Source organism: Electrophorus electricus, chromosome 4, assembly GCF_013358815.1.
Source record: "Electrophorus electricus isolate fEleEle1 chromosome 4, fEleEle1.pri, whole genome shotgun sequence".
NCBI lineage: Eukaryota > Metazoa > Chordata > Actinopteri > Gymnotiformes > Gymnotidae > Electrophorus > Electrophorus electricus.
The window spans coordinates 5,019,214-5,046,737 of NC_049538.1; the positions used below are offsets into that span (position 1 = coordinate 5,019,214).

Below are 27,524 nucleotides of genomic sequence, written 5' to 3' on the forward strand. Positions count from 1 at the left end.
TAACACCACCCCAAAAAAAAAATAAAAAATGTGTTCTTAGATTTATTAACAGACAATAACAGTTACAGGAAGGTTAAAACATTCTGCCTGTTGTTGCCCACAGCCTATCGGAGGGCTGTCCGACATTCCAGCTCAGCAATCAGAAGACGAAGAGGAAGATGTGTGGGAACGGAGAGTGGCAGGGAGGCAACGGAACACCAGAGCACACGCAGTGGCGTCGGCGGGAGACCCACGGAGTTCCTGCAGCTGGGTGCATCTACTGCGCTGGACTCTGGAGGATACAAACAGGACGACACATGAGTGGGACGCAGGAACGCTCACAGATCTGGGCTTCAGCACCACTGGGGAAACCAGTGGAACCACCCGGCCTGCTGAGGAAGGTCCTGTGGCATCTGTATAAAACACAGACTTCCTAGGCGAACGGTAGCGCTAAAACACAGACTAATGATTAACGTCAATGTGATTCAGAAGCCAAAATGTCATTTACTTCCTAAACATGATGGGAAAACGCTGGGCTGGACGTGACTGTATCAACCCGGGATTTGATTGGGCGGATGTTACAAAACAACTCCGGTTGACTCAGACCTGGACACTAGTCTAAAGTCTATGGTGTAGGAGCGTGATGCTCTCAGGAACTGCTGAGAGCAGAACACTCTCCCCACACTCTGGGGGAGTGTGGGGAGAGACATGAACGTCAGGTGGTGTGGGCTCATAACCATCATCTCCCAAATACACCCACCCATTACAAGCAGACTAAAGAAATTAATAATCATAAATAAAATAGGAAAAACAGCAATGAGAGTTTGCTGAGAGTTGTGATGAGATGAGAGTTGTTGTAGATGTTGGATTACAGTCTCTTAAAAGGTCTCAACATGTTACCTTGGCCAGCAACGTGGGGCGTGGCACTCCCAGCCAATCACAGAGCTGGTTTCTGTAGCCCCGCAGCGTGGTGAGGTCACTCTCCCTAGGAGACGGAACAATGAGGTCACTGAGGGCGGTTCAGGGTCAGAGGAGTCCTCATGTGGGCACTTACCAGTTAGTGTCACTGAGCACAGTCGTGACATCATTCAGCACGGCCAGATCGACAACATCATCGTAGGTCAGCAGCATCTCGTACACCTGACTAGCGGTAGATTTTCTGATCTAGAGAGAGAGGATTTACAAAAATACCAAACGAAAGAGTAAGAATCAAATGCGGAGACAGAGGAAAGGAAACGAAGAGAGAATGACATCGTACTGCCAGCATCAGAGTGGCTTGGCAGCTTTGCCCAGGTGGTGTGATATACAGCGGAATATAAAAACACACACACACACTCACCACAGGGAAGGGGTGACACAACAGGAGCATGAGCTGGACGAGGATCAACTTCCTCACGTTGCCCTGAAACTGGATGAGGCCGCAGTACCTGAGACAGAGAGAGAGAGAGCACAGTAATGATAGATAAATATAATTTAGGAAATGTTGATCTATTACTGTATCATCTGCACAGAATCCTAAATTATCAGTGATACACGGATGGTGATGGTGTGTGTGTGTACACGTGTACAGGAGGAAGTCCTTACACAGCTGCGCAGGATCGTAGCTTTTGAATGTCTTTCGACTTCTTGATCTCCTCTTTACAGAGAGCCAGCAGCTCAACACACAATGGATGACTGGAGGGATGGAGAGAGAGAGTGAGAGATAGCAATAATAGCATTAACCTCACACAGACACACATTCACGTGAGCAGGTTGGTGAGCCACTCCGCCTCCCCGGGGCGGGGCAGAGGCTGAGTGTGTACTGCTCACCTGTCCTCATGGACGAAGAGCTCGAAGCAGCCGTGAGACAGCATTTGGTCCAGCATCTTCAGCAAAGGCACAGACACTCTGATAGAGGGACAACCATGCGGGACAGGACACAAACTCACATGTATGGAGTCCCAACTCCCTCAAAACTGTAACATGTTAGGGGTTGACCTTCTGTGGTACAAAAGTCCCAGTACAAAATGTCTCAGCAGACACAGATAAACAACATTTTGACATTACGACATTGCTCAGACAGACACGAGTTCTCCTGGGATGTGCTGGAGGAGGTGTGATTATGTTAAGGAGGCGTGACTGGGAGGAGCTATAGAAGGCGTGGTTATGTTAAGGAGGCGTGGCTCCACCTGTCGTTGTGAAGGTGGTCTCTGAAGATCTGCAGCAGCGTGTTTCCAAACTGCAGCAGGGCAGCGCCATCCTGCTGGACAGTCTTCAGATAATCAAACAAGGACTGGGAGGAGAAGCGCACCTGTGGAGACACACACACACATACGCACACGCACGCACGCACGCGCGCACACACACACACACACACACACACACACACACACACACACACACACACACACGACAGCAATGAGCCTTCCTCTTCGCCACTCCCCCTCACGGCATCTCCACACAAGCAGGAGAGAGCAGATGCTGGGCGCCTGTAGGGCCGATCTAAACGATCGCTACGAGATACGCGTACCGAAATAAATGCACAGCACGTGTGTGATAATAAACGACACTTTTATCGAAACATGGGGCATTATCAATTTTAAGGCTGTATCGCCCAACCCCAGCGCAGAACTTTCCTCGCATGCCATGGCAACAGTGAGAACGTCTCGCACGTCTGCTCATGCTGGCACAGTCAGCAAACGCTGCGCAATACTCATCAGAGAGGGAGAGGGAGAGAGCTGATCGGCCCGGGAGGGATAGGGGAAGTGTTTGTGCACGCTGCTGGTGGAGGAGCTGGAGCACACGAAGATCCCAGCACCTATTAAACAAACTCACCTTATTTTTCATGATAACGGAAGACCAGAAGCAAGGCAGAAGGGCTCCAAGCTGAAAGATCTCTGCCATGTGCACAGAGTGTAGAACGAGTGTGAAGTGGGGGGGGGGGGGGGGGGAATGAAAGTGAAGTAGTGTAGAAGAAAACAGTGAGAAAAGACTGAGAAAGTCTGGCCTTGAGAAATGAGAAAGTGAGGAGAAAGACAGACATGGAGAGAGCAAGAGAGGGAGAGAAAGAGATGGAGCTCTCACACAGAGCGCTTTTACTTCAGAGGTCTCATTCGTCCGCTGGAGTTAGAGGGGCATAGGTACCAGCTCACCTCGCAACCCTACACGGACGTTTGCCCTCACTGACCTCTGACCCACAGCTCTAGCCGCACTCCTCACGTCCGAACACCTCTCCAGAACGAGCTGTTCACATGGAGTTCGTCCCATCGGACCACTCAAACCATTTAAAAGAATCATCTGGAAACCTGGAGGGCGCTGTGGATCTGCCCCGCCAAACCTGTCTTCTGAGATCAAACGGCAAGACGTGATGACATCCATGACATCCGAAAGCCTCTGATCTGCACTTACTGGCCTTTGACCCTCATACCTACACCAACCCATCGACAAAGGTCGACGCAGCTGAGTGGCTCATGGCGCCATCTAGTGGGCCGATTTGAAGAGAGCGGGCCCCGCTCCCGGATTGCCGAATTTAGGAGTGTTTACCATGGTAGTGGTGGATCGGCTGAGGCCTGCCTGTGTTTGTGGGGCGTGTCTGAGCTGCGGAGAGACAGAACGTACCGTGGACTCGGTGAGGCCGCCTACGGACACAGCCAGGCCCAGCAGTGTGTGGTAGCGGTAGAGGGGCAGGCTCAGGAGACGAGTCACACGTGGGAATGCCTCCGATGCCGACATCCAGTTCAGAGACTCCGCCTCCTCACTGCAAGACAGCGAGCAGGGGAACGGCACGTCAGAGGAGGTCAGACACACACACACACACACACACACACACACACACAGTACCTGACCAAACCAGCCAATGATAAGGACACCATGGCATATTCCCATGCACATAATCATATGTTCCACAGTCCTCCACACATATCAAACCATGCAGTGAAGACAATCCACGCTTAACGGTGCTGTCGGTCTCTGGAGAGACGCACAGCCAACGTGCTGCAATGTGTTATTTATGAACCCAGAGACTCGTAAGCTCAGGTAGGAGAGCTGTTCCCAGGTCAGTCTCTCACTGCCACTCTCTCTACTAGCATTAGTAACACAAAAGCGCCCAGCCACTGAGAATGTGATGGTAAGAACTTAGACCCTCATAACGCGTGCACGCACACACACACACAGTCACGTGAGATTAGAGAGTGATATGTAAGGTTGTGCAGGCCGTGGCAACAGAGGCACCCTGAGTCACTCACGGAGGGAAAATGCTCAGCAGCTCCTCCCGGTGGGGGAGGTGGGGTACTGCAGGCTCGGTACTGTGGAGCAGACGCAGGAAGACAGCGCCGGCATGCGCCCGGTAGCGGTCGATCTTCTCGGCAGCCTGCTGGGCAAGGCAGCTCATCACGCGCTGGCAACTACACACACACACACACACACACGGCAAGCAGACAGTTGGAACTCGAATGTCTATTTATTATGTCAAAGAGAAGCGATATTGTCATGGTCACGGTTATGTCATGGTCTCACACACACACACACACACACACACACACACACACACACACACACACATAAAGGGATGGGTGTGTCAAAGATGGGTGGGGCCAGACTCACATAGCAGGAGTTAGGAGCTCGGGGGAAGAGCCAGCCACCTGCAGGGTCACATCCTGCAGACCCGTCATAGCTGCCGCGCGAACCCTGGAACGTAGCAGGGAGCAAGGGTCAAACACACGCTGAAGGTCAGCCTCAGTGTTGTAGCCATGGTAGTCATAGTGACGAGTGACGAGATCCAGACTGTCAGAACGTGATTACCTCTGCTGGGCTTTGTGGTGGGATTTAGGGGTGTGCTGTTTGTAGCCAACACCCCACCTCTGATCTGAAGGATTCGGCCCTGGGGTGTGAGTGCACATGTGATTGTGTGTGAATGTATGTGTGTAAGTGTGCATATACATGTACATGTGCGTGGATGCGTATGTATGTATGTATGTATGCATGCATGCGCATGCATGTGTGTGTGTGTGTGTGTGTGTGTGTGTGTGTGTGTGTGTGCACGCCCGTGTGTGTCTGTGCAAGTCTTTCCACACCCTCTCTAGCTCCGGGTGCCTCCTGGAGGACCCCAGTGACTCTCCAGTCCGGCACACCTGACTAGTCCCAGGTTTGGACAATGTCTGCTGTGAGCAGTGGGGTGCGCTGGTGACCCAGAACCTTTCCAGCCCTCTGGCCCCCTGGTGGTGGAGGAGGGGAAGGCTTGGCGTCAGAGGGACTCACCAGGCTCCCACATCCCCTCGGCTGTCTGTGGTGTAGTCACCCATGCAGTCCAGCAGGGCCTCGTACACGCCGGCCACGTTGGCCTCACACACCACGTTGTCCGGACTGCCCTGCGATCTGGCTCCCACTGTGACACACACCCTAGGAGAGAGGAGGAAAGGTGTTGCACACGCACACGCAGAAGGTGGGTAAGAAAAGGCAGTGCTATAAAGCGGATCGTGACGCATCTTGTAGTAAGATCATGAAATTCAGGTCGGGTGGGTTGACGCGCCAGTCGCAAATTACCCTCCTTCCAACTTGCCCTGCACAGGAGAGAGGGGCAGAGCAGAGGGGTGGGGACAGAGAGGAGGAGCACAGAGGCCACTCACCTGGCCAGTGCCACGGCTGCATCCCTGCGGGCCTCCGTGAAGCCCTCCATCCCCCGCACCACCCTGCAGGCTTCCTGCAGGCCGTGGAGGATCTGAGGAACGGCATATCAGTCTCCGTCAGACACCCGCCTGCTCGGCCGGCGACCTAGACCCAAACCAGGCCAGGGCGAGGCCTGGCAGGCATTAAACTGGCCCCCCACTCTCAGCCTTCACTCCTGACACAAGCCTGAACACGTGTGCTGGGGAAACCACGGTCGCCGAGGACCTCCGGCGAGCCTGCCCACGTGCATCGACACTTAATCATGGCTTGTTTGTGTGAAGTGTTGCCTCGTCACAGGCGGTGACCGTAGACGGCTGTGGTCTGGGTGTGTGGGTGGGGCCTGGGTGGTGGTACGGGCTCCTACCTGCTGGAGTTTGTTGTGGATCATGAACGGAGGGAGAGCTCCCAGAGCTAGAGCACAACCACAGCGACCCTGGACCTCTGCAGAACTCAGTGCTGTTAGATACCGGCTCACCAGCTGCTCTGTACGCACACGCACGCACGCACGCACACACACACACGCACACACACACACACACACACGCACACATACACGCACGCACGCACACGCACGCACGCACACGCACGCACGCACACGCACGCACGCACACGCACGCACGCACACGCACACGCACGCACACGCACACGCACGCACACGCACACGCACGCACACACACACACGGAAACATACTTCAGACAAAAATATAGTCTGGAATCCTACCATTGGAATTCATTGAATACATGCACACAGGCAGGTATTTGACACACACACACACACACACACACTTCAATGGAACTTACTTGCATGCGCACATGCACGTCACAAACACAGGCATACCCACACAAACTTCACGGGAATTTACTGGCATACACAAACACATTGGCATACACATTTACACAAACAATCCCCTTAATAGTGAAGAGACAGGCAGAAAGACATGACACCCTGCTACTGGACACACACACCCTATCAGTTACCTTGCATGTGAGGGTCCGCCAGCCCTGGCTGTATCTGGTAATACTCCTGACAAAGAGCTGCCAGAGCAGCTACTGCTACCGCCTACACAGGTCATACACACACACAGACACACACGTCAAGCAATGCACAAAAAACATGCATATAAAATGGTCAAGATAGAGTGCACACACGCACGCACAGATTACCCCACACGACTCCATGAGGACCACTGTACCTGTATGCTATGCTTGGCACTCAGAGTCTCATCCAGAAGAGACTGCCAGTCAGCTGTAACATACAAACGCCATTAGTGCACACAATCCCTCCCCTTTCTTACACAGCGCTCTCCGTTTGTCTTTGCTCTACCGTTCCTATGACAACAACCGGGCTGGGGGGGGGGGATGGGTCATCACACAGAGCAGCACGGGGGCTGTGTGGCCATAATGAACCTGACATGTTCTCAGATCTTGCTTGAGTAGTGCTGCGAGAGCTCATATAGGATCAACAGCTGTGCGTGACATGACCGACACGGAGCGGCGCTGACGAGCGGAGCCGGCTCACCGATGACGGGGTCGTCTCTGAAAGGCATCCTGGAGAGGGACAGCTTCTGGATGAGGATGCAGACTGCAGGCAGAGGTGAGAGAGAGAGAACAGACAGTCAGGGTCAGAGGTGAAGGCATTCCGCCGCGCGCCACAACGGTTTATGTGGTAGAAATGGCAGGCCCACGAAAGCATGCACGTCATTCTGTGACAGCCACTTCCTCGAGCTCCTGTCCCCTCTTGCGAGGCACGTTAAGTGCGGCAGGTGTTGCCGTCCCTTCCATGACGCACGAGAGGGCACCCAACCCGTTCCCGATCACCTCGGCCGAACCCGGGCGATCTGTGGCGCGTCTGCTGCGCCCACTTCACCAACACGCACGCGCGCGCGCACACACACACACACACACACAAAAAAAGAAAGTGCCACGGGCGAAGCACAGACGGATTTGCACGACAGCTGAAAGACAGGCCAGACCCCGCCCTGCTCCCGGAGCTTTTCAGGTACAGCCTCGGGAAACACACTCAGGAACACAGGCGCTCCGGACGCCCTGATTGGCCGCATAGCTTGTCGGATTAAGCGGGGATGGGCAAAGTCTGGCACATAGTTGGGAAGGAAAGGAACTTCACCTGCTGGTTTCATCAGCTCTCCGCCAAGACCCCTGCGGGAGGAGAAACACCGGTACAGTTCAGCGCTCCAACAGGGTGTCCCCTTCTACAGCGCGCTCGTGTGTGTGTGTGTGTGTGTGTGTGTGTGTGTGTGTGTGTGTGTGTGTGTGAGAGAGCAGGCAGAGAAATGCTCACCTGTACTGCTTTCTGTCACAGAGCTGCGAGGGCAGAGATGTTTTATGAGGGGAAATTTTAAAAACATACTGAACTTCTGACATGTCAGCAAGCAGCAGATTAACCAGCAAATTAACGAAAGCAAAACAACAACAGGCATATAAAATAAAGTTTTAAGGCATCATGAATAAACGTGACCAAGAGGTTAAACTCTGCTTGCCTTTTGGTGGAGGCCTCGGAGTCCCTGGATGGTGTCTGGGGTCAGGAGGTCAGTGACTGGCCTGAAAAAATTGTGTGTTAGACGCGTGTTTGGCAGCATGGAATGTTCATGCCTTCTGCATGGGTGGGTCTGAATGCCTTTACTGACCCAGGAAATATGCAAGCCATGTACAAACACACACACAGGTCCTACTGGTGTTCCCAACGAAGATGCCGCCAGGCGCTGAAGCCAAGCTGGGAGGTGGCGTTTACCAACCTCGCCTGAAGCCTAGAGAACGTGTGTTTGTAGACACAGTACCAACGCTTGAACTTAGGAGGAGGTCAGGGGAATAACCCCGCCTGACACAGCCGTCCGTGTCTTGGCATGTTCTTGGTCCCACACACCATGCAGAGATGGCGATTTGAGATAAACCTGGAGCACTCAGTGTGAGAGTGTGTGTGTGTGTGTGTGTGTGTGTGTGTGTGTGTGTGTGTGTGTGTGTGTGTGTGTATGTGTGTGTGTGTGTGTGTGTGTAGGCGTGCTGCTGTCAGACAAAGCAGCTCACTTTCAGGGAAGCTTCCGCTACATAGGAGCACGTGTCTTAACGATTATTTGCATGGTTAAAGTATAAATCATTATCAGAGCCTGGATGTATTTTTTTAGCTTGTAACTGTCAATCAGGCATGTGACGTTACCTGTTGCTCCGGCAGCCCAGCGTGTAGAGAGCATGAGTGATCTCGGCACACGCCAGGATGGCCCCGTGCCGGCCATGCAAGTCCATCCCTGTGGCCACCGCCAGCAGCCGAGGAAGCACTAGGAAGACAAGAACACCCTGATGTTTGTGTCTGGTTGCACCTACAGGTGACGTCCTACCACCAGAGTCTGACCTGTCAATCAGATCTGCATGTCCCAGTCACTACAAACTACTTTATCAGACGCATCAGGATGTGCCACATGTATTTGGAAAGATATTACGTCAGCGTTAAACCAACATCGCCTCTGCTCGGTGACCCGTGAGGCTTTATCTACTCTGGGTCACTTCCTGGCAAAAGCTCCGCCCACCCTCTGCACTCACCTGTGTTGGCCATGTATTCCGGGGCACACGGGGTCAGGTTGTGCAGTGCCCTGGTGGCCAGCTCACGGATTGTCCTGGACGCGGAAGCAGAGGGCTTTGGTTAGATGCCTTAGCAACACGCATGGAAAGGCCGATAGGCTGCTCCACTCCCTTACCCATCCCAGTGGTTGATCTTCCGGGTCACCAGGTGGTCAATCATTGGCTTGGTGTACTCCTCGAACCCTGCTACGTAGACACTGGGGGGGGGGGGGGGGGGGGTGTAGAGAGGGTGGAGTTTTACCCCAAAGGGCAGCATGTCCTCAAATGGAAAACTCCTACCCCAAAAACACTAATCCATCCAACTAACACACACATACACACGTATTTGCATGTGTGGATCAGTTAGGAAGCTTTCATTGGTTGTTAGTGACACACATTTATTTAAAAGCCACAAACCAATCACGTCCTAATTAAAGGTGCAGTCAGCAGTTGGTGTGGGTTTCATTCCCAGGTAACACCACCTTTAATAGAACACTCAGTACACACACTAGCCCTCAGGCACGGTGGTTCAGGTTTCCTGACCAGTGCTTTAGGACTGAGGTTTTAAACTCCAGATCTCGAAGCCCACATCCAGTCCTGGATTTTACAAGGACTGTTAGTCAGTTTATACTACAGAACACACATGTATACCAGGCCAAGGGCCCACTGATTTTTCACCATCCCTTTACCCTCAAGATGGGTGTGTTGACAAAGAAGCCATATTGCTTACATTAAGTCTTCAATTAACTCAGAATGATGAAAAAATCCAGGACCAGACGGCGGATTCGAGGTCCGGCCCTGAACGCCTCTGCTCGGCTGAATGGTGATTTCCAGAGCGATGCCTCGGGCGGAGGCTCTTAGACAAAGGAGGATGTGATTTGCGGAACGTGTGGCTTTGTCGCCCTAAGGCTAGAATATTCTGCATTGTTCCAATTCTCGAGCAATGCAGGATCTGGACACCTTGCCGGGTAGCATTGCAGCCCGGGGTGGGGGCTCCAGTTGCGCTGCCAACTCCACTATGCAAATCAGCCAACACACGTCTCCTGCATCTGACTTCAGAAGAAAGCTGCAGACCTCCCGAGAGGAGACGCAGCGTTCCCCGGCACAGCCGGTGGACATCAGCGTGCTCAAAAGAACGGCTTAGGTTCTCTCTACCCCCCCCCCCCCCACAAATATTATACACACTTGTTGGATAACACCTGACACCTGAATGCCACGACTGATGCAATTGCCTGTAGCGACCGAGTTACAGGTTGAAGCATAGCCGGACAGGATGTTCACACCACACAGTTATAACGTTTCGTGATTTTGGAGAGAACCCTTCTGCAGTATCAGTATCGCCAGGGCCGATATTGCGATAACAACGACCGAACGATATATTGTGCAGTCTTATCCGCTCATTAAAAAGGCAGGAGACGTGGCGCTCACAATGACGGCCTCTAGCCCCTGGTTCCTGTGCCTTACCTTATGGCCAGGTAGCAGTTACTCAGGTTCCCAACAGCAAAGTAGTCGGCGGCTGTTAAGATGTCGATGCCGTGGGGGAACGTACCCTGCAGAAAGAAACCCGGAGCTGAGCGCATTCTCGCCTGGATTCGGATACACTAGTCCATGCTGGAAGCATGCAAAAGGCATGATGGAGCGCACTGATGTTTTAGGAAGGACTGCACAGTAAGATTCTACATGTGTTTTTTTTCACGTGTGTGTGTGTGTTTCGGCACGGTCTGTGTTAGTGAAGCGAGAGCTGTGGACGGAGACGGGGTTAAACGCCCACATTGGTTACGGTCTGCTCCTACCTGCCTGCCCACGTTTTCCTGGAAGGCAGCCTGTGGAAGGGAGAGGGAGCATGTTACTGCCTCAGCTCCACACACACACACACACACACACACACACACACAGATGTGGAATTAACAGCACACACACACACACACACACAGATGTGCAATTAACAGCACACACACACACAGATGTGGAATTAACAGCACACACACACACAGATGTGGAATTAACAGCACACACACACAGATGTGGAATTAACAGCACACACACACACACACACACACACACAGATGTGGAATTAACAGCACACACACACACACACACACACAGATGTGGAATTAACAGCACACACACACACACACAGATGTGGAATTAACAGCACACACACATACACACAGATGTGGAATTAACAGCACGCACACACACACACACACACACACACACACACAGATGTGGAATTAACAGCACGCACACACACACACAGATGTGGAATTAGCAGCACGCACACACACACACAGATGTGGAATTAGCAGCACGCACACACACACACAGATGTGGAATTAGCAGCACACACACACACACACAGATGTGGAATTAGCAGCACGCACACACTGACGCGGTGTGTTAACATCACTCACCGAGGCAGCTTTCCGACAGGAGATGTTCCGGTCAAAGATAGCAGTGATCACCAGGGCACTGAGCAGAGAAGAAAGAAAAAACACAGACAGATGAAAAACAGAAAGAAAAAATATTTGTTAAATTTGGAGGAATTGGTTTCATTCAGCCCAAGATCCAAAACCTGACACACACACACACACACACACACACACACACACACACACACACACACACACACACACACAGCATAATAGCATAATTCCCCACCTTATTTCTCATCTTACATATTTATCCCCATTTCTTACGTCTAAACCTTCTGAGTTTCTAACGTACGTTAACGTTGCTCAAGGCGAACCAGCTGAGTCGTGTACCACTGAACCTGTGACACACACTACGTTCTGCACTGGTTTCAGCAGCTGCGAGCTGTTGTGAAACTCTCTCCTGCAGCAACACATTCAGCTGTCTGGGCACCTTATCCCCTCACTGCAGGCTGCTCATGTGCTGGGGGGGGGGGGTTTCCCAGCTGAATGCCCCCCCCCGCCGGTCGTGCCTGCTCCTTCACCTCCTCCCCCCTCTACCACACTGACAGGCTGTGTGAATGTGCCCACGAGGGATTCCCACCGAGAAGGATGTACTGCTGTTACTGCACCACGCATGCATGCATGCACACAGAGTTTGCAGTGGTTTCGATGAATTGACAATGGCCTGGAGCAACACAAAACGGACAGAAATTATATCTGCAGAGTTCACCAGTACACGCACACATGCGTGCACAATGACAGAGACAAAGTTGACTGGAGTGTCATTCCTTTAGATTAAAATGTTTTCCTTTTTCACACCAGTAAACTTTGCCAGACCTTCCGCTAGCACCTTCCCAACAGGGGTCGTGACCTCGGGCCACACGGCCAGGCGTGCATGCGGCAAGCAAGCGGGCGTGCCCGGGGGCAGGCAGGCAGAGAAGGGGGCCCCCCTCTGCGCCTGTGGGAAAGGGCCCCGGGACAGTTGGCGCGCGTGTACACACGGAGCGTGTGCAGGACACTGCCTGGAAGCGGCGACAGGACCTGACAGGCCCGCCGCCTCAGCCAGAAGGGGACCGAAACCAAGGCAACCGAGCCGAAACCTGGCAGCGCACAGAGACAAGGGGGGGAAGGTGGGTTGGGTTGGGGTGAGGTGAGGTGGGGTGACTAATAACCTGAACCAATCTGCACAGTCAATTATGGATAGGTCCACACTTGTCCCTGAGCGGGGGGGGGCAGGCATGTCAGATCACACAGCCTCTCGTCACACACTTGATCCTCTTTAGTCCTCGTCGTTACATTATCACAGCCACCTTTTAAATAACGAGGCTGGCCAATTACCTTCTCGGGTTTGTTTGGCTCACCCAGTCATCGTCCCACAGACACATTTATTTACCATCTACTGGAAACACAAAACGTTTCTAACCAGGTCAGCTTCAAACGTGGGTGCAGTGTGTGTGTGGATGGTGCAGTCTCTTAAACGCACTGCCTGCACCCCACACACACATCCACACCCACACACCACTATAACCTCATTTTCCCAGTAACCAAGAGCGCTGAAATGAGAACATTCAGGAAGGAATTAGGAAGCAAAGCGTGAGGCACTTGAGATGAGAAGCTTCTGTTGTTCCGCGCATGAACCTGAGAAGGAAGTATAACTTCACCCGGGAAACAATGGCTTCAACCGCATAGCCGCGAGGCATCGCAGGAGCCCCAGTCGGCCTGGTGTAGGTCGGCATGCCGTCCTCACGCCGGGGGCTGTCGCCTGGGACGTGCTGCCGCCCAAGGTCATGGGGCTCGGAAAACGCGTGTGGAAGGGACGTTTGTTACAAACTGTTCCGAAAAGTTCCGAAACTGGGAAGGTGTGTGGGAGATTGTGCCCTTTGACATGCACTTTGACATTTCTACAGCTTAGCTGGGCTGTCCTGTGAAATCCCGTTCCCTGGAAGGAGACGTACTTCCCTCATTCCCGAAGGGGAAATTCAGTCTCTGCATTTAACACGTGAACATGCGAGGTCCAGGAGAAAGACGGACCGCTGTCACCGCGACGCACGCACGCACACATGCATGCACATACACCAACAGATAAAACATGCATACCACTCAAACAACACACACGCACACATGCTTGGAGTGGTGGGATGATATTCAGCTGCCGTGCCTGAGGGGGTTGGGGGTTAGGTGCCTTGCTCAAGGCCACTTCAGCCTTCAACAGTGAAGGAGGAGACAGCACAATCTTCCTGTTCAGGGGACTGAACTGGCAACCCTTCAGCCCCTGAGCCCCCTTCTGTAGCCTTACACGGAGACGTGCTCGTGTGCATTCTTCTGAACATGAGAGTTTGAACTCTGAGGCAAACCAAAGGCAAAACGCTATAAATCAATGCTACAAAAAGAAATATTTCAAAACAAACTGTCAAAAATCTCGTCAAATCCAGTCAAAAATCACACTGAACTTGAGAATGAAAAGATGTGTGTGTGAGCTCACGTGGCTGTTGCTGGACAGACCATGGCACTGGTTGCGGGGCCACATGGGTCGGGGTCAGAAATCACAATGAACTTGAGAATGAAAAGATGTTGATGGGAAGTCGTGACCCTTAGAACTAAAAAGTGGCTTAATTATACAGTAACTCAGAACCATGCATGTTTCCCACAATGCACTTCTGTCAGTACTAGTATTCTATCAGCACTACCATTATACACACACACACACACAGGCACACAAAACCTGTCAAAAAATAAACTGAAGTGTGTGAGAGAGTCTAATAACTGGGAGAGGCATTAAAAACTGGTTTTAGGCAACAAATACCAGCGGCTGGATTAACAGGTGTAAGACATGCCTGTTACGAAACCCAGCATCCTTATGAGACCTTGGGTCTTGCGCACAAGAGGCAACCCACTTACCACTGTCACATCTGAATGACCTTTACTGGGGAAGCTTTTAGCAGTGGGTTCAGGGGCGGGGCTTTGACGTGGCCACGGTTACCTGGCGATCGGGTTGACGTACGGCTTCAGCTCGGTGGGGTCGTAGGCGCGGGCGAACGCCCAGCACACATAGCAGGCGGCATCTCGTACATTGGAGCCCAGGCTGCATGCTCCCCTTCGCTCGTCATACGTCAGGGCCTGGACGATCAGCGGAACCACTGGAGGACACACACACACACACACACACACACACACACACACACACACACACACACACACACACACACACACACACACACACACACACACACACACACACACACACACACACACACACAAATAGCTCATTGGTGGTACGTCTTAGTCATTATAAAGGTCCCCTACAAAGTCTGACTGACAGTGGGAGAGCACAGAGAACCCTACAGAGTAATTCTGATCCTCTCCAAGCACTTATGAGCATCATTGCATTAGCTGAGACTTTATTCAAATTTCCTCTAACACACTCCGACCAAGCTGTTGCGGTTGTGTGTGTGTAGTTCAGGTAGGACAGTACGACAGCTGCATCCTGCACATCCCTCACCCACAACCCCACCCCCAAACCAGGCTGGTCATCCATTCTGGGCAACTTTTATTAAAGTCTATCCACCTGTTGTAGCCGGTCCATGAGTTAAACTAGTAGAAAAAAGCAACAAAAGTGTGTGTGTGTGCGCGCGCTGATGTGGCTGTTGCTGGACAGACCACGGCACCAGTCGCGGGGCGGCACGGGTCTGGGTCACGGGGAGGGCGGAGTCAGTGGCAGGAGCCGTGGTTGTGAATTGTGGCTCGGGGCCTGACTAATATTAGAGCAGCAGAGGTGTTGCCTGAGGGCTCTACCTGAGAACAGACTCCACCCCACAGAGAGAGAGAGAGAGAGAGAGAGAGAGAGAGAGCGAGAGAGAGAGAGAGAGAGAGAGGAGGAGGAAAGAGCAGAGGCACATCACTCACACACATATACACACACACGACACTTCTCTGACAGCAGGACACGCAGACGCATCAGTGCTGCTTCCGCAGCCTTCCGAGAACAGCAGCACACCCGGACAGCAGACGCACGCTCCGGACCGTTCACCCAGCATCCACAGCAAGCGCCTGACAGGTAATGGAAGCAGCACCCACACAGTCAGCACCGCACGCCTGGCAGGCTGACTGCCACACACTAAAGCGTCAGATACTACTACAATCATTTCTCATGATCGCCAACTGGTGAGCCAGAGTTTACGCAACTTCAGTTTTCGGTTTCTGTGATTTTGGCTTTTTTTGGTTGCAGCAGGTGTTTTCTGAGGGAGTGTTTAGTGCACCTGTTACCCGTGTACCATACTGCACACTGGGAATACCAAACCTCTGTACAGACAGTTAGCGCTGCCTGCCAAACCTTCTGAACAGTTCTAACTTTTCCCTATCCACATCACACCTACAGGGCACGGTAATTGGAACATTAGTAACAAAATCATAACAAATAAGAAAATAATATCAACAATGTTAATAATACATTTTTTCTTTCATTGACAATAATGATATCTATGCGAATGGGAAAAATATTTTCTGTAAAATTCACAGCATTTATGTAGACCTCGTTAATCTCGATAATAACGTGTCTCTCAGAATACCGGTAAATATCTAGGCTGGATTGGCAAGGAACACAAAGGAAACCTAATTCCAGCAGCCATTGCGCAACTGAAACTTTGTGAAATGATCGGAGGGGGACTGGACTGACGACCTGTTGCGACAGTGCACGATGAGCAGGTTCCTGATGGGCGGAGCCCGGTCGGCCCCGCCCGCTCATGCTTCTTAAGGAAAACAAACAGAAGGAAAAAAAAAAAAAACAACAGGTCCTCACCCTGCCAATATAATCCCCGGGGCTTCTAAAACTTCAGGCTCCGCTGACTTCTAATAAACCTTTCCTGAAGATTCAGCCGAGAATCTTGGGTTTGTTTGGGCTTTTTCTCCTGCGGTCTCTAACAATTCAGCTCACGGGTGATGTAAGCAGATGGCTTCCGATGCCGCAGTGGGGTGGGGTGGGGAGCCCCCACAAAGAGCACGGCCGCGTGTCAGCAGGGGAAACGGCTAGAGCGTAGCGAGTGAGGCCGTCATCTGCGAGTCTGCGTTGGTCGCGACTCAAACCCCACAGAGTACAGTCACAGAGGGCCGGGTGGGATTACAGGATCGTGTGTGTGCGTGCGCGCGTGTGTGTGTGAGCGGCCTGCAGGCAGGGTCATGGGAAGCAGTCATCTGCGGTTTCCCACGCCGTGAGCGCGGCTCGGCTGGTCGGAGCGAGTCTCCACAGGCCCGCAGTGCTTCTGTCAGAACCACTCCCACCTGCCGCCCAGGCCGCCAGGAGCGCATACGTAGCGACCAGGCCGGTGCCGGGCCAACAAGCCCTAGAAAAACAAAACAAACCCCCCACCCCCACATACCCCCAAACTGCCTCTGTGTATGCAAAGCTGCCCATAGTTTTGTGTAACGGCCAACCTGAGCCCGCGGCAGGTAAGGGGGAAAACAGCGACTCAGAGCCAACAGAGGAACGGTCACTCTTCAGGACACGGCTCTGTGTGTGTGTGTGTGTGTGTGTGTGTGTGTGTGTGTGTGTGTGAGAGCGAGAGAGAGTCACTATTCAGGACAGGGCTACGTCATGTTGATTAAGAGAGTGCCACTGTGGTCTACCATTGAAATTTGAAATTTGTATGGAGTAATGGCCTGTATTATTGTGAACAAAGTGATTTATGTTGGCATATGTAAATGCTGATCAAAACAACCGCAAAGTGCTACAAAGGTGTGATGAGAATGACACTGAGCATGAGTGTGAGTATGCTGTGCAAACATCACAAGCATTTTCTTTCATTCATCTAGGAATCACAAACGCTGAACCGAGTGAACATGGAAACTCAGGAGAGGAAGCCGAAGAAGCCCCACTACATCCCGCGGCCTCCAGGAAAGCCCTTCAAATACCAGTGCTTTCAGTGTCCCTTCACCTGCAACATCAAGTCCCACCTCTTCAACCACATGAAGTACGACCTGTGCAAGAACTCCATCTCCCTGGTGTCCCAGAGAGAAGAGCACTCGAGCAGAACGTCCAGGGCTCCGCTCCGCCCCCCGCCTTCCGGCCAAGCCCCCGCCAGAGCCGCCACGCCCACCGAGCCGGCCGCGGCCCGGCCATCGCAGCCCGTTGGCGAGGACAGTGCGGAGGCGCAGGTGGACGAGGCGGTCAGCCCGGGGGCGGGGGAGGGCAGGAGCCCCGCGGAGAACGTTCAGGAGACCGCCCCGGAGACGGCAGGCGTTGAGAGTGCGGCGCGCGGTGCGGAGCGTGCCTCGTCGTCCGCCTTCTCGCCCGTCCCGCGGAAGTGCGAGGGCGAGGTGCAGAAGCTGGTCCCGCGCAAGGGCGAGCGTGCCTTTCACCCCGTGGCGGGCTGGGCTCAGGGGGCCGCGCCCACCGCCCTCAGGGCCCCCGCGGCCGACTACCCGCCCTACGCGCTGGCGGAGAGACTCCCGCACAGCCTCTACCAGCCATACCTGCAGAGCCCGGCCGGAGCCCCGGCCTACCGCCTGCCCCTGCAAGAGCACCACAGACCCCTGGTGTCGGCACCCCTGCTACCCCCGAGCCCATCGCTCCTCCACCCTTACTACAGGTACGGCCCCTCCTTCCTCCCAGCTGCCCCGCTGCCCTACGGCCTTTACCCGCCCCCCGAGCAGGCGCCAGCCATACAGGGCCCAAGGTACCTACCGGTGGAGATGTACACGCCAGCCTTTGACCCCAGGGACTATGGGGGCTACAGCTACCTACACCCGGGTGCCTACGCCAGGCGACCCGAGGGCAGCCAGCAGCCTGGCGGCGAGCGCGCCCTGCGTCAGAGCCCGCCGGCTGGATGTGCTGCGTCGGGGTCGCCGAACAGGCCTCGCACAGCGGAGTTCGCGCGGCGCGCCGGACAGTCGGACCACGTCGCTCCGGAAAGAGAGCCAATCACGGAGCTGGAGGACTCATGTAAAAGTTCACGCAGCCATCAGCAAGAGAACGGTGCGCAAAAACAAGGAAGGTAGGTGAACTTTGATAAACCATATTAGCAGAAAGTCTGGAAAAATAGTCAAGACATGATACAAGTATGAGGCGTAAACCCCAACAATGTCATGTCTTTTCTCCTTCAGAGAGAGCGTGAAGCTTTCCTCCATGGTGACCTCCTCGAGCTTCTCTTCGGGAGAAGCTGAAGATGAGGACAGCGACGATGACAACGATGAAGCAGCGCCTCTGAACCTGTCCAAGAGGGCCCCGAGACCCGTCGCCGCGGCCGGCCTGGAATCGGACAGGGATGTCGATGATCGCTCCGGTTTGGACTCGGAGGGCGGCACAGAGGAAGACGACGCCCCGCTCGACCTCCGTCTCCGCCCCCAGAACGGGAGGCGGGTCCAGGTGGCAAGCCCGGCCGCCCAGGAGCCGGCGACAGTAGCTGGCGCCGCCGAGCGGGAGCAGCGTGAGCGCAGGCGCTCGGCCGCCTTCGCCCTGTGCCAGCTGGCCAGCTCCAGTAGCAGCCCCACCCCCAACCCCGCCCACGCGGCTTGGGCCGACACCCAGGCCCCCGGCTGCCGACAGAGGCCCCCTGGCCCGGCCCAGACGGCAGGCCCGCGCGCCGGCAACCCTGAGCCGGACGCCACGCCCCGGGGGCAGAAGCGGGTGGCCGACGGGGACGCAGACCAGGGGGGGAAGAGATGGAGCACCAAAGAACCAGCCCGTCCCCAGAGGAGGAGGACGCAGAACTGCTGAACTACCAAAACACGAATTTCTGGACCACACGGAAACTTTAGAGGCTCGAACTGACGATGTGAACCGATTAACACCCCACAGCACAACTGCAAACTTCACGTTTCAGTTCTGTTATGTATGTAATCTTTTAGCCAAAGGCTATGCTGTCTAAACTGACATTATACTAACATATGTTTCAATATTGAGACACCTAAACGTTGCGTTAAATAAATAAAATATTTATAAAACCTGCTCCATGTGCACGGTTCTTGTGCTCCCTGGTGAACGTGCCATCAGAGACGGAACGATTATGGTGTCCGACACCAGCAACACTGCAGGCAGGAAGCTGGCAATAGGCGGAAAGCCGGCCGTATCCACGGCGACAAATTTAGTCTGCGAGTGTACCCACCATCGGGGAGCCGGGAGGGGAGAAGCAGACCCCTGCGACCCAGCTCAGCCAGCGCCAGGCAACCCCCATGCCATGCGTTGTCAGTCTCCTGGAAGCTGAAACACACACACACAGTTATACTGAGAAATGTTAATAAAAAATAAACGCTGTTAAAGAAAGAGTACAACTGATTTGTTTAAAGGGACAACAGCTAAATGACACAGTACCATATTAGCAACTACAGGTCACGTCACCCACACAGTGATGTCAAAGTCCTTAAGCCAGAGTGGCAGGTTGGCTAGGATATCAAAATACAGCACACCGCTACGCACGCACACCTCGACTCCTCCGTCTCCAGCTAGGGTGGAGCTCACCTGAAGCAGTCCAAGACCGAGCCAACCACATCATCCGCCAGCTCTCTGGGCAGCCTGCCTGTCACCCTCCCAATCCTGCACGGGGTTATGGGAAGGCAACACGGTATTAATGCACCGTTTGTCCCTGGAAATAACGTCCGTCCGTCCGTCCGTCCGTCTCCGCTCCGAGTCTCTCTACCGAGATAGGCAGCGGACGGCGGGGACTCCAGGCCTAACGCGATGTACACGGCTAAAGTCCGCACAGAGGTGTCGTGACTTGGCTGTGTGAGTATGAGAACTGTTGGAAGCTGGAAGTGATTTCAGAAGACACGCGCTCACCCCTTAGCTGCAGACCAACGCACCACAGTCTCCTTGTCCTTCAGAGCCACCAGGAGTTGCTCTGCAAAAAAGCACTGGGGTTTTAGTTACGGCATTCACTCACACACTCACACACACACAAGCTTCCTTCAAAAATGCATGGTTCAGGTTCAAAAATCCACCTGGATATGCTAAGCCAGCAGGCAGTATTAATTACTGAAGTTAACTAGGAGCTACTGTCAATCGCTGCAGTCCTGCTCCTTATCGAACTTGCACACCTGGGTTCCTTTAACACCCCTCTGCCCCGCCCGGACTGCTGAGCCCTGGGTGTGGAGAGGTCCTGGGTTTTATGGGACAGAGACTGGGAGTCGCATGTTCTGTTACTGAAAGCTCGAAGCTCTGAGAGACTGAATCGGTTCGTCCCACATTTAGCAGGGAACTCTCCTCTGCTCCATTGGCATTTCTCTGCAGCACCGCAGAGAGGACGTGGCGGGCACTTGCCGATAACGCTCTCCACCTCCTCAGCTATGTCGTAGTCCTCTTCTGGGCTGGCAGCCTCCGGGTCGTGTTTTGCGCCCTCCGCTTGTCCCGCGACAGCAGAGTGGCCCAGGTTCACTGCCAGGGAGCGGCTTCCCCTCTGGTACCTGGTTGGGGAGTGGAAACGCGAATGATAGAGAAATGATCTGACGAGCTGTTTGCCCATCCCAAGCTTTCCACCCGTAATCCATCCACACAGCCACAGCACACAAACTTCAGAGTCAATTAGTTCATCTGTTAGTGCTCTGTTAGAGCTGAATTAACATGATTTAACAAACATGACCGTGGCATTAGTGATAATCCAGTATTCCTTATTGGAGACACACACACTACCGGAATAAGTTTAAAGACTTTTTTAAAAACACTATTTATAATGATTCCAGGCTACACAATGAAATTCAACACCGAGACATTTTATCATCGTGGGCGGCACCGGAATTGACAGCTAGCTTCCAGGGATTCTGGAATCTGCCTTCCAGGAATGCTTGGATCTATATATGAAAGCGGTGCTTTCGGAAAGGCGTTGAAGCAGTTTCCACCCACTGCGGGTCACGCCAGAGCTCAGCTCAGTCATTGCCTTACTCCCGCTGCCTCTGCAGCCTCGCTCCGTTAACCCGAAAGGGCCGCGGGGGCGGTAACAAGGGCAGAGGTGTGGCTTGCCCCGCCCCTCTCACCTCCACTTGGCTAGGCGGGGCTTGAGGAAGGTCAGGCCCAGCCTCTGCAACACCTTCACCCCGAGCTTGCGCAGCATGGCCTGGCTGCTGTCCGTCAGCTTCTTCTGGTCCAGGCACCGGAGCACCGTGGGAGCTGTCACGGGGGAGGGGAGAAGTTCGGATCTGGCTGGCGCACCACATACGGGGAGGGTGTGTTGGGGGTTGGTGTTGGGGGTTGGGCAGGAGCGTTACTCACCGTAGGGCAAGAAGTCATCGCGCTTCCCGTGCTTGAAGAGCTGCGCCTGGTGGACAGAGGAACGGAGTCAGGAGACGGACACGACGCCACGCCTGCTCAGGCTTCTCTGGCGTCTGGTTGGCCGCGACCACTCATCCCCCCACCCCACCCCCCCTTCAAGCAGGAAGCCCCGCCCACAGCCGCATTCCAGACGGCCACGGATCCCTGTTTGAATCCCCGCCGCACCTTGCTTTCCCATCACACCCTGCATGACAGCAATTCGTTGGAAAATAACAACCCATGTCCCTCAAGGAGCCCTCATTCCACCTCATTGGTTCCTGAGTATCGCCTGGAGATTAAGGTTAGGTGCACAGGCGTGTGCCTTCCTAACCAGCGGGTTCAGTCAAAGAGGTACGCGTCCCTTGGCCCCATTTCCACAGTCGGTTACTTCGTGTTTTTTAGATCACGCGCCGCACCTGATCTTTACCCACGGGCCACCGCTATAAAACTGAATGCCGTTTCCATTCTGGACGCCACCAACTCGCTTTTCAGCACAAAATTATTCGAGCCGGTGGGTCGTCTGAACACACAAGTCCACACCAGGTTTAAAAAAACAAAAAACAAAACCAAACCAAACAGACAAAAGGGCAACAACAATAACAACAACAACAACAAAAAAAAAAAAAACGCTGTAGTAAGTAGGGTAATAAATAAATAAATAAGTCGGCCCAGTGCCTGTTAGTCGGATCATATGTTTATATCTGCAGCCAGCAGCAGCCGCTTGTAATTAACAACCTGTAAAGAATGCACAGCTTGTCTTTGCATGCCAAAGCCATAGCCTGGTGACATTTAACGACAGGCAAAGCTCCGATGGCGGTTTTGTCTCCTCGGGCACTCTCGACACACAGAGCCAGTTTTGAAAGCCTCGGGCATCAGAGATGCACCACAGCAAGCCCTAGCAGCAAGAAGCGGTGTGTGTGTGTGTGTGTGTGTGTGTGTGTGTGTGTGTGTGTCTGCCTCTCTCAAAACATGCAGGGCGAGTTTTAGAGCCAAGAGCTAAGTCCCTGATTACCATCACAGTAACGAAAGCAATTGGCAAACTCTGTCAGATCAGTGAATGCTGTCCCAGTGCTGAGGCTGCCAGGGTGGGCCGGGGTCGGCTGACGGCACCGGGGAGAGATATGCGCTGCTCACACGGCTTCAGCGCCTGTGTGAGCAATAGGGTGCGTTTTTATAACAGGTGGAGGAAACACCTGTCAGTGCTGTAAAAGTAATTATAGCTTAAAGGTAAACTCCTCAGTCCGCACCTGAAAAGCACCTGTGTGTGTACACAAGTGTGTGCGCGCACACACACACGTAACATATGGATTACCTCACACGAACAAGTACAAACAATGGGAAAGTGGTGTGCTAATGGGCCGGGGACTCTGAGGTTTCGCAAGGCTAGCACATTCCTAACTGCTCCTGAGAAGTCCTATTAACTAAGCTCTCAATCTGCTGTCAGCAGAGCTCAACAGCTCCCCCTGCTGGACATAAACGTTGTGCAACTTCAGGCATCAGCACACCTTATAATTGCTAAATAACGATGCATTTTTGTATTTTTTTGAAAACAGTTGCCAGCCCCAAGCTTGTTTTGGCAACAGCAACTATGAGCTAAACACTGCAAACCCCCCCCCCCCCCCCATGTATGCATGATCACTGAAGCGAATAACATCACTGGATGCCAGCGTGCGAGCAGAGGTATACCAGAGACCGCAAAGCTCCGTCCAGGGCCACGGTGCCAGCCATGGTCCGGTCACTGGCCTCGGACACCATCGCCAGAGTCCAGTCCAGGAAGTCGCCTAGACGCTTCTGCTTCACGTCCGGCCGAGTGACGAACCTGCACAGGCAAAGTCGAACCTCAACAACAAGCACCTAACAGTAGGATGTGTCTTATATTATGCATGTATTTACTAGTACACTGGAAACTGCTTAAATAAAACCAAACCAATAAAAATATTAAAACGTAACGTAGAAGCTGATTATATTACACATCATATCATGGTACATTGGATAAAACTTGACACTGGAAGTCCAAAGGGCATCAACCCTTGAGGTGCTCAGAAGGAGCATGTAACATAGAGAACGGCACGCCCTCTACTGGTCAGGAACTCAAACAACACGCAGAGGACCAGCCCTTAATACACAGGGACAGCTCTGGCCCAGCAGCCAATGAGCCCCTTGTCCATTCAGACCCACCTCCCCACGCCAGAGCGGATGTGCGGTACAGGTGATTGCGGGCTTACTTTGACACCAGCACAGCCGCAGCATCCCGTGGCTTGTCACTGACTTGAAGGTAGGCCTGGAACACACACACACATACACAGCTCGTTAAAGATGCAGAACACGCAGTTTTAAAGCCTCTAGTGATAGCTTTGAAAAACTACCAACCACCAAGAAGACTACCAACATCACCTGGGCATTGTATGTTGTTTTAGGTAAACACAAATGGTCTTCATTTCTACTGTTATGCAGATGACACTCAGATCTATATTAACACGGAGGCCAACACTACCCTACCACCTCCTGTTTTACTCTCCTGTATCCAAGATCTCAAGCAGTGGATGAGCATAAACTTCTTAAAACTCAATTCTGATAAAACCGCATTTCTACTTATTTGCCCGAAGTCCAAAATATCAAAATTCTCCAATTTTAAATTAAATCTGGACGGTATCTTGATCAGTTCCTCTTCCACGGTTAGAAACCTTGATGTACTCTTTGATTCCTCTCTCTTTTGATCCACACATTAAGTCTCTGATCAAAAATGCCTTTTTCACCTCCGTAATATCGCTAGACTTAGGCCCATGCTCCCCACACACGATGCTGAGACCTTGCTTCACGCCTTCATCACCTCCTGTCTTGAATACTGTAACCCTCTCCTCATTGGCATTCCTAACACAGCCATCCGCTCACTTCAATATGTCCAAAACTCAGCCGTGAGAATCCTCCTTCATATAAGGAAATCAGTCTACACCACTCCTAGACTACATCAGCTACACTGGCTCCCCGTCCCTGAACGCTTTCAGTTCAGAAGCCTCCTCCTTACATACAAAGCTCTGCACGGTCTTGCACCTCCCTGTCTAGCTCAACTCTTACCCTCGTACACTTCGGTCCTCTAATGCAGGTCTCCTCTCCATCCCCAAGTTTAGACTCGTGTCTGCAGGAGGCAGATCCTTTAGTGTCATGGCCCCAAACTATGGAAAACTTTACCTCAATCTCTCCGTCTCTCCTACGCACTCTCCGCATTCAAATCTCAACTTAAAATACACCTCTTTTCCCAACACTTTTCGTAACCTCTTTTCTTATCCGTATTTGTTGCTTATTGTGTTGTGTCGATTTGTGTCAATTTTATTTATTTACTTATTTTATACCCCCCCCCCCCATCATTGTAAAGCGACCTTGCATCTGTGAAAGGCACTATATAAATTGAACTTAATATTATTATTATTATTATTATTATTAAAACACTTACAGACTACCAACATCACGTGAGCATTGTAAAATACTTATAGACTACAAACATCACCTGGGTATTGTTATTTGTAGTCTGTAAGTGTTTTACATCACCTGCACTGTAAATCCCCCCCAAAAATAACTGCCAAGTAGATATGAGACTAAACAAGACTTTTAATGGCAAATCACTCTGACAGTGTAAATATAGCTCAGAGCAGGTTCAGTATTAGCTGTTCAAACAGCCCTGGTATTAGTAGTAGTTCAGTGTAGTGTTCTGCCCTGGTATCCAGTAGTAGGTCAGTGTGGTGTTCTTCCCTGGTATCAGTAGTAGGGTCGGTGTAGTGTTCTGCCCTGGTATCAGTATTAGGGTCAGTGTAGTGTTCTGCTCTGCACTGAGACTGAGACCATCAGATCACCACGAACACCCAAAGGTTACCTTGGCCACAGCCAAGAGACGGTCCATGACAGGCTCCCGGTTCAGCCGGGGGTCAGAGTTCAGGTGGCCATCCAAGCGGGAGAGGTCAAACGGGATGAGGCAGGTCATGGCAAGCCACAGAAGAAGCATGTAGCGGGTCTCCCATGTCTGAGAGGGAAAGGGGGAGAGAGAGAGCATGCGCATGTTCACATAGACTTTCACATACACTTAGCTATGACAAACTAATAAGCTCTCCTATATGAGCAGGTCAAGGTTGATTCAAACAACATAACAGCAAATGTGACTCCCTCTTCTCTCGCACTCACAGGAATGTTGATCGCAGTAATAAACATTTACAGATAAGACATTACATTTAGCGGAAGGTTTTTCAGCTGATTGCTTATGAAACACTAAGCCAAGAAAACCATTTCACATGCTCGTGGACACACATCTCCTGAAACACCTTTTCACATAGATTAAAGCAGCAAACAACAGACAACCCAGTCCAGAGCTATGGAGATCGTGACAAAACCACAAACTGCGCTCATCAACACCAGGACAACCAGTCAGTCCTATCCTGAACATCTGCACACCTGCGACAGGTAATCAGACACTGGCTGGGGCATGCTGGGGAACCGGTCGCCTCACCTCCGTGTCCTTCGGGTCCTGCCTGAGCAGGAGGTCCAGCACGGGCTGCAGGTCGGACACCTCGTGAGGGAAGAGCTGCATGAAGACCTTGTAGCCTCTGACCTGAGGGAGCACCACATCCCACCAGGGTTAGAAAACCTGCTACACACGCCTCTGTGAAGGAGCGCTTGGTGACGGGCGACTGCCCTTCTTGCCTTTGAGATGATGTAGAGGAATTTGAAGCCAAGATGAACCAGGAGAGGAGGTGCTTTCTCGTTCCGGACCAGGTCCAAGAGCATGTTCATCATCCACTCTGAGAGAAAAGGCAGGGGAATGATCAGTTAAGGCATCGCTGAGCCTACACGTCGCATTTGGCGTTAGGTAGAGATCGTTACCGAGGTGAGGGTCGAGGAGATGGGGCTGCTCCTGATACCGGTCCATTATAACTGCAGTAATAAAAAAAAACACCACCACCGCTTCCTTACTTTTTCAGTTAGATTTGCATCACACCAAATACGTCTGGAAGCGTCAACGTCTTCCCCCACAGAGACGGGAATATTCTCACCCACAAATCTCTCTACTGCGGACTCCCTGGTGACAAGGTCGGCGTGCAGGTCCGCTAAACTCGCCAGCAGGGCCCGTGTCTCAGCGCTGTCGCCGAAGCCGGCGAGGGGGCAGGCGTCTGCGACCACATCGGCTCCTCCGGACCCGTCGTCCCCATTACACACGTCCGTCATCGCCGTCTAGTCCGCAAGCTCTTCACTATCCGCCCGGCTAGGATAAGTGGCCAAATAGCCGGCTTACCGCGCACCGTTATAAGAGCAACCCTCAGCAAGCTGGCTCGTTTAAGAGAAGGCGCTCCGATGCCTGTCGCCTGACGGTGTGGTGCTCCTGACAGGATAAAAACGACACGCCAGAGACGCATAAACAAGCTAGCATAACAACACTAGCCAACCTAGCTAACCGTTAAACTGCTGTTTTGCAGGATGGGAGTGACTAGCACTTTTCAGTCTCTGAAATTATAATAACGAAATGATCGCCGTTAAGCGATAGAGCCACTCGTCGCAGACTGTTGTTTTTAACCCCCTAACTCTGATACATTTGCAGTTTAGATATGAAATAGTTACAGATTATAAAACTGGCGATGAGCGCGCAGGGCAGCTCTGTTGGGGAGCTCGCGCTGTTATTGTGACGTGACGCGGCCCTGACGGAA

The 27,524-nt window shown here is 52.6% G+C and overlaps 1 protein-coding gene across 1 annotated transcript; it reads right to left on the minus strand.

Annotated features, from left to right (window-relative positions):
• On the minus strand, positions 1-27,524 carry tbcd (tubulin folding cofactor D). The gene is made up of 39 exons (XM_027021820.2): positions 26,877-27,524; positions 26,707-26,757; positions 26,527-26,624; positions 26,333-26,434; positions 25,706-25,852; positions 24,063-24,118; positions 23,524-23,656; positions 21,799-21,844; positions 21,564-21,696; positions 20,854-20,996; positions 20,374-20,434; positions 20,056-20,130; positions 19,703-19,797; positions 14,587-14,743; positions 11,607-11,664; positions 10,986-11,015; positions 10,657-10,742; positions 9,330-9,410; positions 9,175-9,248; positions 8,795-8,912; positions 8,121-8,181; positions 7,922-7,944; positions 7,748-7,779; positions 7,142-7,204; positions 6,816-6,868; positions 6,601-6,682; positions 5,987-6,105; positions 5,583-5,674; positions 5,215-5,355; positions 4,561-4,644; positions 4,203-4,361; positions 3,577-3,715; positions 2,148-2,269; positions 1,789-1,866; positions 1,564-1,653; positions 1,319-1,406; positions 1,034-1,143; positions 880-964; positions 1-271 (listed from the first exon to the last, which is right to left on the minus strand). Exons 1-39 carry the CDS (start codon positions 27,046-27,048, stop codon positions 257-259), a joined length of 3,552 nt encoding a protein of 1,183 aa, XP_026877621.2. The 5' UTR covers positions 27,049-27,524; the 3' UTR covers positions 1-256.

What these genes read in the sequence shown, in the direction of transcription:
- tbcd (XM_027021820.2), bottom strand. Translation starts at nt 27,048, where the DNA reads ATGACGGACGTGTGTAATGGGGACGACGGGTCCGGAGGAGCCGATGTG. An exon ending in AGGAAAACGTGGGCAGGCAG is followed by an intron (nt 10,743 to 10,985) that starts GTAGGAGCAGAC and finishes TTCTTTCTGCAG; the next exon opens with GGTACGTTCCCCCACGGCAT. An exon ending in GGAATACATGGCCAACACAG is followed by an intron (nt 8,913 to 9,174) that starts GTGAGTGCAGAG and finishes TTGTCTTCCTAG; the next exon opens with TGCTTCCTCGGCTGCTGGCG.